We start from the raw sequence: 14,662 nt of genomic DNA, 5'->3' as shown, positions 1-14,662 counted from the left end.
GATAGCGACATAACCACAAAACGACGTATGTCAAGTCCGACGTAACCCAAGGACTGTCTGTACTATATTCCTAAAAAACAAGTGTTGGCCATAATTAATTTTTTAAAAACTAGAATAGAAATGGAAGAGGAGGAATTTCAGAAATGGAAAAAAAGAGAGGGGGACTTGTCCTCAATATTAAATCTATATAAAACTTCATACTTGTATATCTAAAATGATCCTAGAGTTACTTCATATCACCATCATCCCCATTCCCTTGAAAACTGCAAGTGAATCCTAGTTTCCATAGGCCCTAAAGAAAAAAGCGCCTCCAGGTGATTTTTCTCTTAGCACAACTTCATCCAAAAAGAAAGCCTGAGATATATTAACATATATGTAAAAAGATATTCAATACAGCACTCTTTGGATTAGAACCAAAATACCTGGAAACTTGAACACCTATCAAGGAAGGACTGGTAAGACAAATTACAGCACATCTAAAATGGCATGTCATGAGGAATATCATGCAGCCATCAGATAAAACGAGGCAGATCATTGCTATGTGTTCATGAATGTGTATGACAGGAAAACTTGTCCCCTCTGCCCTTCTACGTTCTTTGGCTGATCTAATAATTAAATTGACATAAGACATTAATAAGAGGAAAGAGCTCTCTCTGCTAATAGCTTTCTTCCTATAGGCCCCTTGTCTAAATTATTTCAGGCAATTAAAGGAGAGATAAGAAGCTCTTCTTGAGTCTGTTGGGTCTCAATTGTCTTCAGCTCAAAATAATCCCCATGCCGAAGTGTATATTCTGAAATAGACTGCCTGAACCCCATCACATGCACTCCAAGAGCTCTAGGATTTGTGGTTAAAAGAAAAAAGCAGGCACAGAATAGGAGTAATTCCTATGGAATAGAAAAAAGGCAAGAAGTCCATATATTTGCATATATATATATAATTCCTATAAAGATATACCACTGGCTGGCTGGATACCCCTGGGAAAAAACAAAGGATTATTGAAGGAGGAAGATTTACTCTTTATTAGTCTTGTATTGCTTAAATTTTTCACAAATTAAATTGTGTATGTGTGTTTGTTTATACTCATACACATGCACACTTTTAAAACAAAAGCTATCTAGAGGAAGTACAGGCAAAAGCAAACAGGAAAGGCAAAGCCTGCTCACTCTCCCTGCCTGACTCACAGCTTCCTGGGCCAGGACCCAGCAGACCCAGGCTGGTGTGGCCTGGTTCCAGCTTCAGTGATTTCTCAGTCTGGGAGGTGCTGTGCTTTCTTGCAGGAGGAGGGACATCAATGACTGGAGATGATTCAAGAATGCACCCTTATATCCAACATGCAGAACACGCCCCCAACATTCTTTAGACTTTTACCTTCATGAATTGTACTTTTTATTAAGACCTATCTCAGTTTCTATTTCCTTTTCCCTACAAACTTTTAAGAGGTCATCTCTACCTACATTCCCCACATCCAAAATAATTTGCATATGTTGCAAAGATTGAGGTCAGGGAAAATGTTTGTGAAAAACTTTCCCTCCATATTGAGTACCAAGCCACCTTGACAACAGGCGTTCTTGACAATAAACTCTGAGGAAACAGCTTGTTGACTACTGGCCCAGCTGGCCAATTACACAGAGAAGAGTTCTTCTGATGGCATAATGTTAATCATTGGCCCCACAACAATTTGGGAAGCATTTCCAGTATTCAGAGAACGCTTTAAATGAAATCAGACTAGTGTGTAAGCCAATCCATACCCAGGAGCCAAGAGAAATAATTAAAGGAGTGAATGTTTTATTCTTTAGTGTTTAATAGAATATATAACAAGTCACATAATCAATGATTCATTACTCACACACTGGGAGGAAAACAGTATTGAGTATTTCTGTTATACAACTGGTTGTGAACAAGGAGAACAAAAATCTCTAGAGCATTTAGATAGTTGAAGAAATTCTCTTAAACTTTGGGCATGTCTACAAAGACTTCATCAGTGCCTTTCTAAAAATATAGAGGGATACTTTTCTGGGCTTTCTGTTTCGTTAGAAAAGCCTAGTAATCGTATAATTAATTTTTCCCTTTCCCCTTCTATTTTTAGAATATGGCTCTATGATATATAAGACAACATTTTCAACAATTTAATAATTCCAGACAGCTCTGTGGGAATCTTACACTGTTTAGTAGATAGTTTCTCAGATGCCTGGAAATAATATATAATTTACATCTTCAAAATTAACATCCATGATGAATGTTTTAACCTTTTATCATTAAATGTCACTAATGCTGTTTGTGTGGTCATAAATGAATTGTCATCATTTGTATTCAATAGTAATAGCAAAATCTGCCTGCCTATAAAGTCACAAAGACAGTTGTATAATAGTTTACATTACAATTAATGTTTACACACGTCAAAATACATGGAAAATTAAAAACTTTGCTTGGGGGGAAAAATCACAAAATGTATAAGGTAACAAGAATTCTTAGTCAACTAGAGTCCATCTTCCTACCACACAAGATTATACTGTAATGTAGATATTCTGGTTGGATTTCTTCCAAGTTTCAAGGGCCCCAGTAGAAAATCTCCATCTTCAAACTTTAATACTCTCAGATTTTTATTAACCAAACTTGTGACAAAGTAAAGTTAACTTCAGCATAACTTGTTTCTGGCTCTAGGAAACCCTATTTCAGGTAGTATAGCCACTGGAAACACAAGAGTATTTTATTGATTCCTCAAGAGACAGATGAGGTCATCTAAGAAAACTAAATCAGTTTTTAAATGACTTACAGTAAGAAAAAAAAAAAGAGAGACAATTCCAAAGGGTTTACTTTGGTAGGCTTATAATACAAATATTAAACTGAGAAAAGTATTTATGATTTAAACTGTAAAAGAAATTCTTAAGGAATTCAACCCCTCCAGTCAACACTTTCTAAATGCCTGCAGTATAATTTAGCATTTTTCATGTGGAATACAAACGTGTTTGAATACTAGGTTAGAATTTACCATAATTTAAAAAGTAAGAAGTTATCAAAGCTTCACCTTACATGGCTTCAATACAATAATAACATTCCATAGAAAATTCCAATAAAAATTGGAATATGTTATGAGCATGGCCAGTTGCCATTTTGTCTGAGAATTCACAGATTATGCATTTCCTCAGAGAAGCAAAAGGCCCCATATATATGATTCTGGATTGAAAGAGAAGACAATTTTGGCTTGTATTATAAATTACCACTTTGTGATCAATACAAAAAGCCAAATATGAAACACAAGAACAAAAACAGTACTGATGAGGGGTAAAAAATGTTAAGTCTCACATCTTCAAGGAATATTTTTCACAACACATAATTTGAAAAATTAGAGTGAATTGGTTCATATTCTACATGTATTAAAAAACAGACTTGTTAAACACTAGGCGCAAAAGCATTAAACATGGTACCTGTTTTTTTAACCACCACTGTCAACATGTATTCTTTTTTTTTATTAAAAAATTTTTAATTTGTTATTAAAATCTAATGTCACTCAGTTGTATTTATGAATCAAATGGTAATTAAAGCCATTACATATGTAAATGCATGTACACTGAATCAGGATAATGCAGTCATAATTACCTGAATAATTTAGGACATTCTCCCAAGTTATTTGAGTGGTGTCTTCACAGGGTTTATTCAAATCTCAATATTCCATCTAAGCTCATAGGTGACAACCAACCAACGCTTCAGCCACTTTGTAGTCCTTCTCTGCCCCAAAGCACGTGAAGGGCCCCAAAAGTGCCCGTCAAGTCATCTTACCTGTTACACTCTCTACCGAACTCATGTAAAATGAGTTTCTTACCCAGCCTTCACTTTGGGCTAAAAGTAGAATGCTCTCTGGTATCCACTTCCAACTTTAGAGGGAACAGTCATCCTTAGAAAAAGAGGTCACTTTACTGTTTCTAACCATTCCATTCCCAGTCTTTCAGATAATGAAAGCGGGGGGGGGGGGGGGGGGGGGGAGCATTGCAGGTCAGCAAGGGTGGGGGCACAGTAAAATTAGTATGGAATAGTTCAACTTAAAGTTTTACAAGATAAAACTTACGACTTACGTGGCAGAGACAAAACTTGAGCAGTTTCCCATCACTCCTGGAGTTGTGCAGATTTAATAAGGAAAAAATCAGAACCTCAGAGTCTTGCCATATGTCGGTGGTTTTATCTGGCCCTCTAAGATGTTCTCAATTATGTGATTTTTGTTGAGTAATCTAACAGAATACCATATGGGCGGAGAAGTTTCTGTGACACTCATATTTGGCCAGTGAGCGACATTCCTAAATCATTTCAGGCTGGAAACAGAGATAAATTCTGATGGATTACCTAGTCTGAGATCACACTCAACAGTGAAGCAAACACGGCTTCCTGGATGTCTACTTCCACTTCCCTTAAGATTACTGTCTCTGTATATAAAGCTAACTTTACCTTTCTAAACATGCAATCACAATAAAAGACCTCAGAATTTTCTCTTTCCCAACTAAAAAAAAAAAAAAAAATCAATGGATTAAAAATACAGGTACCTTGATTTAGGTAAACAGCTAATCGATATCTTAGTATACAACTAATATCCAAGCTAAACCATATGGAGCAAACTCAGCTTTATAATTATGTATTTTTTCCTAACCCAATTTCTCCATTGATAAGGATATAAGAAACTCATCAAAACATGTTGCTTAGTATAAACACCATCCGATGCAAGTTACTGGGGGCAAATATAGGAAATATTACAGCATTAGTGAATGAATTAAAAAACTAAATGATTTGTGTAAAATGTTTATATATGGTATATACATATTGGATCACATGAGTCTAAGAATAAAACAGTTCCAATTCTTAACATCTGTTATGGACCTAGTAAGATACAGTACAAGATTCATTTTTAAAAAGAAGGAAAAATAGCACTAATTTAAACAGTGAAAAGAGACTCTTACAAAATCTTAAAAAACATACTCCAGAGAAAAATGCTGAAATAAATGAAAAAAGAAAGGCTTCTCAGTCATCACAGAATATTCAAAGGAGCCTCACAGCATGAAAGATAAGGATTCATTTCCTTTCACTTGTGGTATAGACAGGGTATGCAGTGGGAAATTATTCCATGTTAGAGAAAAGGTATAAGGCAACCAGGTCTCCTTCTGTTTTCTGTTCCGTTTACCCAAAACACCATTTTATTGCTCAGCTCACTTTTAACTGCTTGTCTTCATTTTAAAACATTTCTTTTTACAGCTATCTACAGATGGGCAGCCCTTGGTGTTTCTATTTCTCTGCAGCTCTGTCACTCAAATATTCCACCTTCACTTCAAATAATCCACATAAAAGAAGTGGCATTTTCTAATTTTCAGGTTTGCCCAGAATTGACTGGGCTTGGAGAAAATAAGGGTTTTTAATAAGAGATCTTAAGTCTAAGTAACCAAAATCAAACATATTTTGTTTGCTCAAGTAAATAGATTTTTAAAAAAAAACTCAGGATGTATTATCAACCAGAAAATAAAGTTCAATAACGTAAACCCTACTGGGTAACTCTTTGGTTAGGTTATATAAGTATTAGCAACTTCTAAGTTTAGGACTCAAAACAGTTCAATAAACTGCCAGTGAAGAGTAGATGCTATTAATCTTTATAAAATGCTTTGTGTTTTTGTGTACTTTTTTTTAAATGTGCATGTACTCAAACGGATGGTACAAACTTCCAAATAATAAATGAGTATGTCTGTTCCTCCCTTCCCATCCCTCCTTCTTTCCTTCCTCCCTCCCCACCCCACCCCCCAAGTCTTAAGAGCTACTGCCATTCACTGCAAGAATACTAGGGCTTTCCTAATCCCCAGGACGTGCATTACTACCCAGCTCCATTGAGTCACTGCCGGGTGACTCCCCCGAAGAACTTGGTAACTTGGGCTGTCCTGGCCCTGTCAGCTGCAGGACTTTTTCTCCCTCTTGCCAATAACTGCTGCCATGTCAACCAGTCCAACCACGGGCTTCAGCAGTGAGCGGAGGAAAAAGGGTGCCTCCTCAGGCTGCAAGTCACTTTCTCCAAGTAACAAGTTTAAGCCACAGGCGAAGGCCTTTTTTCTGCATCGAGAAGATATGATCCTTCACTGTGCCAGCACTAGATTCTTCTCCTACGTCTACCTGTAACTTTTCGAAACTTTTATTCATTTATAGTCACTGAACTGCCTTCAGGGGATCCTAATTCCAGGTCCAGTCTTTCATCCAGCCTTCTAAAAATCTACCTTTGAAGAGGGCGAAAAACTATTCCCAGTGTTATCAATTCTGATCTCTTAAACCTGGAATGAGTCATAAGGGCTTGACACTGGACAGGGTCCAATCAAGTTCTGGACAATTCCATCATTCCCAGGTACTTGGTGACTTTGGACCCCACTAGATCCAGACTGAAGGACAAACTGGGGGAGGTGTGGTTTGAGGCAGGGACAGAGGAAGCAAGGGTGGGGGGAGTATATCTGGGCTCTCTCGGCTAAGTGGGGTCCAAAGAAGACGAAAAAGCCGAAAGGATTTGCGGCTCCAGGTTCTCAAGTGGGGGTCGAGGAGGACTAGCCCAGCTACTGGAGGTGGGGAACAGGGGAATAGGAGGGCGTGGGTGGAAGGGGAGTCTATAACCCTCCAGGGGCAGGAAGGAGGGGGAATGGGTGCGCTGGAGTCGGGAGGGGGGTCTGGGGAGCTCACTCCCTGCAGAAGACGTACTCGGTGTAGCTGGTCCAGATCTTGTCCTCGCTCTGGTCTGCGCTGGCGAAGGCGCAGGTGCCCGTGGAACTGCACGCCACCATGTGGAAGCCCGACTCGGACAGCTTGTCGAAAGCCTGCTCCAGGAAGTTGAACTTGAGGTAATAGCGCGAGGTGTAGCGCTCGGGGGGCCGGTCGGGGTCCCTGCTCTCGTTCAGGGTGTCCCCGAACACCTCCTTGGCTAGGGAGGTCTTGCCGCACACGGTGATGCGCGCCACTCGCCGGAACTTGGCGTCCGCTTGCGCGTCCCGCCCAATAGTGTAGGAGCCACGGTAGCCGATGGTGATGTAGCCAGAGCGCCGGCTCCCGTCCAGCGACTGGGACGGCGTGAGCAGCGGGCCCGCCGCTCCCCCGGACGGGCTGCGGCTAGCCGGCTCCAGCGTGGGCGACGGCACCCCGGCCGAGGCGCCCTCCTGCTGCTCGTGCTCCGCGTAGCCCAGCGACAGCAGCTCGTCTCCCAGCGAGCCCTCCTTTGGCACCCCGCGCCTCGAGTGCGGCGGGGGCCCCGGGCCGGGCTGCTGGGGCGCCCCGAGGCGGCGCACGAGCTCGGGCAGCTCGAAGTACTCGGCCTCGCGCTGCAGCCGGCTGCGCTCGGGGAAGTAGTCGGGCAGCACGAGCTGCAAGTCCCGCAGGTAATCCAGGATGTAGCGGAAGAGGAAGCCGTCTCGGTCCAGAAAGAAGCGGCCTTTGCTGTCCCGGGCCAGCTCCTGCGGCTGCTGCTGCGTGAACATGCGCCAGAGCAGCGAGTCCGGCACCGACACCACCGTGCAGCGCCGAGTCACATAGACCTGGCCCCCCACGTTCAGCTCCAGGATATCGGGGAACAGCGGCGGCTCTGCTGAGGAGGATGAGGAGCCGCTGCCGCCCCCGCCGCCCCCGTTGGGTAATCCGCGGGTGCTGTTCGCCAGAGCCATGGCGAAGAGGTGGCCGGGCTGGGGTAGTGCAGGGAACGGGGCCGCGCACAGGAGCTGCAGCCGCCTTTCCGGGACGTTCGCTCAGCCCTGCGCCCTGGCTACTTCCGCAGCCCAGAGCCCGGGAGCCGAGCGGTGCTAGCGCGCCGCTGTGAGCCCGGGGAGCTCCGGTGCGCTCCGCCCGCCTCGCCCGCGCGCTCCAGGCGAGTGCCAGGTCGCGCCCCGCGCGCCGCTTAAGTAGAGCCGCCCGCTCAGGGCGCCGGGGCGCGCAGGAGGCGTGGGCGGCTGCTGAGCGGCGGAGCCTCGCTCCCCAGGGCGCGAGGGGGTAGGGGGAGAGGGGAATCGATTTGCATTTTAAACGCTGAAGCCGCGCCCGGCCGCTGGCTCCTCCCAGACTCGCGAGCTCGTGGGGGAGGGCCGAGTACCGGTTTTCACTCCTCCCCGCCCCGCGCTCCAGCCCCTTCCCACTCCCGCCCAACTTTCTTCTTTACCAAAGTGAGCAGACAGAGCTGGTACAGGCCCCTTCAGAAGAGGAGCCTTCTTCGGAGGGGTGGTCACCGCACGCCCTTCCCGTCCCAGCCCCACCCGGCGCCAGGGGACTCTGGAAGGAGGATGTCAACTTTCCGGCTCCCTGGGGTGTGGAAGTGGGTGGCGAGCTCCGGAACCGTCCGCTTTAAACATAGGGGCTGTGGCACTGCCCTAGTCGGTGGTCGTGTTGCTGAAAGTTCTCGAGAGAGACAAACGATGGGGCCGCCCCAACCGAGAGGCTGCCACCGGGTTCGCACTGACGAGTAGCCAGGAAAACCCCCTAGAAACAAAAAGCTGGCCTCGGTGTCCTGCCATAGGACGCTCTCTCCGAGGGTTTACTTTCTGGGTTAAGAGGCAAACTCATTGGTTGGGAGACCTCTAAATTGGAGGAAATTAGCTGAAATGGCAACGAGGCCCTTCGGTGAGATAAAGGAGTGACTTGGCGGTGCCTTCTCGGGAGAGCGACCTCCTCCCGCAGCGCCTCCGCCTCTGAGGCCAGGCTGAAGGAGTTTAGCGAGGCCAGGGAATGCTCTGTCCCCGGGTCCCTCTCAGCCCTTGGTGAATCGCTCCATAAAACTCAGAGGTTTTGCGGATCTAACGTAATTTACAAAAATTACCTTTCAGTCCCTGCGTTGTTAACCTCCCAAAGGTCCAGGCGACCCTGCAGTCCTGCGTGCCTGGGTCATTCATTCTGTTCAGTCCTTTCCAGGTTACACTTGAAGTCCTTTTCCTAAATCGCCTCTGGCCTTCTAAGGCCTGCTCCCTGCACATTGGCATCCACCTGTCACATTGCAGCCCCGAAGACTCCGCCTCCCCCAGGAAGGCCAGCCCTGGCTTCCCAGGTGGGCGGGGCCTCCGGGTTGCTCCTTCCACGTGCCCCACCTGAAGCGCAACTCATTGTGAAATTTCATATTTGTGAGGGGTTATCTGTTCTCTGACTTTGGTAAATAAAATAAAGTGTTCCTGAGCACTGCAGAAAAAAAGAGGGTAGTGAAGGATGTTGAGAAACCATCAGGTCAAGGAATATTTGTTGTGCACCTGCTATTTCCCAGCTGGTAAAGAATGCAAGGTTGAGACACTGGCGGGGGTGGGATGAGGGCATGCGACAGCGGGTAGGGGAGGCTGGGGGAAGGTGGGGGGAAAAAAGGAGATATATGTACTAATATATGTAATTCTTTAAACAATAAAAATAAATAAATTGTTGGATTAAAAACAAACAAAAAGAATGCAAGGTTGAACAAGCTCCAAGGCAGCATTCAGTGGGAGGCAAAGGGTCAGAAGTCTAAGCAGGGATCAGATCAGCTGGAAGTACAGATGGTCAATCAGGGGTGAGATCTTTGTTCTTGATAATAATGTTTGTTTATCCTTTAGTGTAACTACCCACTGAGCTTTATAATTTCCTCGTGAATAAGTGTCATTTTTATTTTGAAATGTTTATGTCTGCTGAATATTATCTCATTCATGTCACTGTGCTGAAATAAGATCAAGCTTCAAACCAGTTCACTTAATTGCAAGTACAGATTTTGACACTGAGTATATTTGACCACTCTTTTTTTGTTTGTTCTCCGTGATAATAGATGACATAAAAATTCCAAGTTCCAATGCTGAATTTCTAGGTGGTTGTGCTACTACTATTTGTTGTATCCGTGGCACCGATTTGACAAAACCAGTCTCTTCTATGAATCTAAGAAAAGCCTTGTTCATATCAATTCTGTACATATTTTTGTACCATTACTTTGCTCATTATATCAGCAACTATAGGCCCGGTGCATGAAATTCGTGCAGGGGGGGGGGGGGGGGGGAGGAGGGTTCCCCTCAGCCCAGCCTGCACCCTCTCCAATCCAGGACCCCAGGGATCGGGCCTAAACTGGCAATTGGATATCCCTCTCAAAATCCAGGACTGCTGACTCCTAACTGCTCACCTGCCTGCCTGCCTGATCGTCCCAACTGCCCCCTCCCTGCCAGCCTGGTCGCTCCTAACTGACCCCCCGCCAGCCTGGTCATCCCTAACTGCCCCCCGCTGCTGGCCTGGTCGCCCCCAACTTCACCCCCCCCCCCCGGCAGCCTGGTCGCCTCTTACTGCCCCCCTCTGCCAGCCTGGTTGCCCCTAACTGCCCCTCCCATGGCAGCCTGGTCACCCCCAAATGCCTCCCCTGCTGGCCTGGTTGCCCCATGCAACCTGCTGTTCAGTCATTTGGTCATCTCTCATAACCCCCTGCTGGCCTGGTCGCCCCACACAGCCTGCTTGTTTAGTTGTTTGGTCGTCCCTCATTAAACCCCTGCCGGCCTGGTCATAGGCAGCCATCTTGTGAGGGTGTGAGGGTCAATTTGCATATTACCTCTTTATTATATAGGATTCCTGTCAGTTCTGCCTTTAGAACACTTCCAGGCTATTAACATGTTGCACCACCTCCCTGCCACCACCCTGGACCAAGCTGCCTATCATCTCTTGCTTGGATTAGTGCATCATTGACCTCCTAACTACTTCCACCTTTGCCCTCTACAGTTTTTTGTTTGTGTCTTTATCACCAGAACAAAAGAAGGGATCCTCTTATAACCTAAGTGAGATCATCTCACTCTACTCAATGCCCCTCCATGGCTCCCATCAGGTAAAAACCAGCCTTGGCCGCCTGGCCAGTTCTGCTCAGTGGTTAGAGTGTCAGCCCTGGGGACTGAAGCATCTCGGGTTCAGTTTCGGTCAAAGGCACATACCTCAGTTGCAGGCTCAATTCCTGGCCCGGGCAGGGCTCCTGCAGGAGGCAGCCAATCAATGTGTCTCTCTCACATGAATGTTTTTTTCTCTCTCTCTCTCAAAATCAATGGGGGCAGGGGGATTATCCTCTCCTGAGGATTAACAACAACAAAAAAGAGGAGTATAAACCAGTCCTTCCAGGGGCCTACAAGACTACATGATTGGAGCTGCCTCACTCGTACCTCTCAGACCCCCCTCCTCCCACTTTCCCAGGAGCTCCTGGTTTTAGCCACATTATCCTCCCACTTTCCTCAGGGCCTTTGCACTTCCTGCTCCCTTTGATAAAAGTCTGATTTCCCCTTGCCCTTATCTTCCTCACCTTGTTCAGGTGCCTCCCTTCTCACCCTCTTCAGGTCTCTGCAGCCAGACCTTTCCTTGATCACCTGTTTAATATAGCACAGCCCCACCCAAGCAGTGCCCCCATTCTCTGCTTTATTTCTTTCTTGCATTTCCCTGCATTAGAATATAAACTCCAAGAGATTTTCATCTGTTTGATTCATTACAACAGTGGTCCCTCCTATCTGCCATTGGGCTTTGCAGGGTTTCAGTTTGAAAATATTAAATGGAAAATTCCAGAAGTAATTTGTAAGTTTTAAATTGTGAGCCATTCTGAGTAGTGTGATGAAATCTGGGACATTCCCACGTCATTCCATCCAAACGTGAATCATCCCTTTGTCCAGCCAGCATATTCACTCAGTATTCGCTACCCACCTGTTAGTCACTTAGTAGCCATCTCAGTTATCAGACTGCCTAGATAGCACAGTTACTTGAACACAGTTACTTGTGTTCAAGTAACCCTGACTTTACTCAATAATGGCTCCAAAGTGTAAGAGTTCTGATGCTGGAAATTCGGATATGCCAAAGAGAAATCATAAAGTGGTTCTTTTAAGTGAAAAGGTGAAAATTCTCCACTTGAGACATTTTATCATCTCACATCATCACAAGAAGAAGGGTGAGTACAGTACAATAAGATATTTTTTGAGAGAGATTACATTCACATAACTTTTATTATAGTATACTAGTAGTCCTGTGCACAAATCCATGTACCAGTAGCTCTCTGCGGGACCTGGCCGCTCCACGCCCGCTGCCCAGAGGCTCTCCGCAGCCCAGAGGCCCATCCGCGGCCAGGCGTGGAACGTTTGCCTCGTTGCCACAGCAACGAAGCAAGCATTCCACCAGGCCACTCAGGCTGCCCACTCTCAGTGGCTGCCCCCCTGCCCCGGGACTGGGGGACTCTAGCAGGGCTGAGAGGACTGGGCACCGCCATCTTGTGGCTATGGGCACCACCATCTTTGTGATGGAGTGATGGTTAATTTGCATATTACCCTTTTATTAGATAGGGTTATTAGAATTGTTCTATTTTATTATAAGTTATTGTTGTTACTCTCTCACTGTGCCTCATTTATAAATTAAACTTTGTCATTTGTATTAAAAAGCAATATATATAGGGTTCAGTTTCAGGCATCCACAGGGGGTCTTGGGATGAATCCCCCATGGATAAGGGGGAGAGGACTATGCATCCCCAGTGCCTAGAGCAGAACTGGCATATAATAGGCATTCAATAAATATCTGTTGCTTACTCGTTTGTTCCACAAATATTTCTGAAGGGTCTACTATTATGTTCCAGGCAGTGTGTTAAAAAATAATCTCTGCCCTCTTAGAGCTTACAGACTTGTAGGCAGACAGATAATAAATATATAGGTAAGTCAGTTCACTTTAGGTAGAAATAAATGCCATGAAACATAAAACTCTGAAGTGAGATAGAGGGACTGAGTGTGGGGATACTACTTTATACAGACTGGCTGAGAAGGCCTCTCCCTGAAAGTGACATTGAGCTGATAAGAAAGAGAATTCTGGAGGAAGAGCATTCCAGGCAGAGAGCAAAGCAAGTTAAAAGGGGTCTGTTAGAACCCTAGATGGTTTGGCTCAGTGGCTAGAGCGTCGGCCTGCGGACTCAAGGGTCCCGGGTTCGATTCCAGTGAAGGGCATGTACCTTGGTTGCAGGCACATCCCCAGTAGGGAGTGTGCAGGAGGCAGCTGATCTATGTGTCTCTCTCATCGATGTTTCTAACTCTCTATCCCTCTCTCTTCCTCTCTCTAAAAAATCAATAAAATATATTTTAAAAAATAAAAATAAAATAAAAAATAAAAGGGGTCTGTTAGAAATGAACTTGGTACATCTTACAGAAGTTATGTATCGTATCATCTACTTATATCCTGTGAATCTCCAGAGGACCCTTGAAGAGCTCAGTACAAGCTCAAATGTGAGAGAGACTGCATGCCTAGTCCTAAGCAGCATACTACCTTCCTTCTCCACTTGGAGTAACGTGAATCCACCATAAGCTAGCCTACTACAGGAAGCCATTGGTATTTCCTTATAGAAGTCTTCGGTGTGGATAAGCGTCGGCCTGCGGACTCAAGGGTTCCAGGCTCGATTCCAGTCAAAGGCACATACCCTTGGTTGTGGGCACATACCCAGTAGGGAGTGTGCAGGAGGCAGCTGACCGATGTCTCTCTCATTGATGTTTCTAACTCTCTATCCCTCTCCCTTCCTCTATGTAAAAAAAAAAAATCAATAAAATATATAAAAAATATTAATGAATGAAATATGCTGATACAAGATTGAAAGAATAATTTTCTGGTTAATTTTTTTTTATTTATTTATTTATTTTTTTTTTGCCTGGTTGATGTCATGAAATTCAAGAAGAACTATAATTAGGGAACTTTAATGCTGGGACTTACGCACCTGAGTGTTAGTTTATGAGGGAAGGAAGGACAAAAAGAAAGCCATAGCTTCTTCAATATGTTAAATATGCTCATTGTCAGGGCAGTGGAGGATGTGGGAAACCACTAGCCCTGTGTGTAGTCAGTTCCTATTCAAGTGACTCTGTGTACTTTCTTAATAAGAGACAGAACCTTGTGTTTTTAACCTAAAGGGTGGGGTACAGAAAACATCTGCAGTCCTCCATCTCATCTGATTGGTTTCTCCTCCCCCACCCACTACCTTCTCTTCCAATCAGCTTCCCCTCTCAGCCCACTCCTAATTCATTTAGTAAATATTCTGCACAATAAAGATTTGACAAAGGAATGAGGAAGATTAAGAGAAATATAACATTAAATGGGGAGGAAGAACTGGGGTGAAATGAAGTGAGCGCCTCTGAGGAGTGAGTTAATTTATGTGAAAATGTCCTGTAAGTTGTAAAATACCATGCAAGTGTCAGAATCATGATTTTCCACCACCTATCATGGTGCCTGACAAGTCTGCTCAATAAATACTGTATAAATAAGTGAATGGCAAAAGCATTCAAATGAATGCTGTGAGGAAAGAGGAGAAGAGACAGAATTAGAAATTGTCCCAAATAAACATTAGTTTACTTCCAATCCTCCCAATGTGTGTGAATCTTTTCTGTATGCAGGCTTTAAAAATCATTGACTTTTTGCATTCAGAAAGAGAAAGGAATTGGAAACATTAGTTTCAGTAAATCAGGGGATAAAGTTATCTCAATAAAGATTTGGTAAAGGGTATGCCAATATTTAATCTTTAAAAAAGAGAGAGAAAATGCTATATGAGAGACATTGCCAAAATATTAGGTCTAGAAAATAAAGTCCTAATATCACTATTATATTATTTGTATACCTAATAGAACCAGGGAAACAAAAATGTTAGTAATGCTATAAATTTTAAATTATTTTCATATTCTTATAAATAGTATTTAAAGCTTTTCC

General features: G+C 44.4%; 1 protein-coding gene across 4 annotated transcripts in view; it reads right to left on the bottom strand.

The window, feature by feature from the left end:
* Positions 1 to 8,007, bottom strand: part of KCTD12 (potassium channel tetramerization domain containing 12) — a 40,572-nt gene extending 32,565 nt beyond the window's left edge. The window contains exon 1 of one of the 4 annotated variants that reach the window (XM_080659149.1): positions 6,707 to 8,007. In XM_080659149.1, coding sequence (XP_080515275.1) covers positions 6,707 to 7,659 — 953 coding nt within the window. In that variant the 5' untranslated portion in view covers positions 7,660 to 8,007. Of the gene's footprint in view, positions 1 to 1,004 lie in introns of those variants that run through there. The other 3 variants (XM_080659150.1, XM_080659152.1, XM_080659151.1) reach the window with 3 other exon arrangements.
* Positions 8,008 to 14,662: the final 6,655 nt, after the last annotated feature.

This window comes from Plecotus auritus (assembly GCF_963455305.1).
Source record: "Plecotus auritus genome assembly, chromosome: 3".
Classification (NCBI taxonomy): Eukaryota; Metazoa; Chordata; class Mammalia; order Chiroptera; family Vespertilionidae; genus Plecotus; species Plecotus auritus.
The sequence above is the reverse complement of the archived record's forward strand: the minus strand, read 5'-3'. Positions and strand labels throughout refer to the sequence as shown.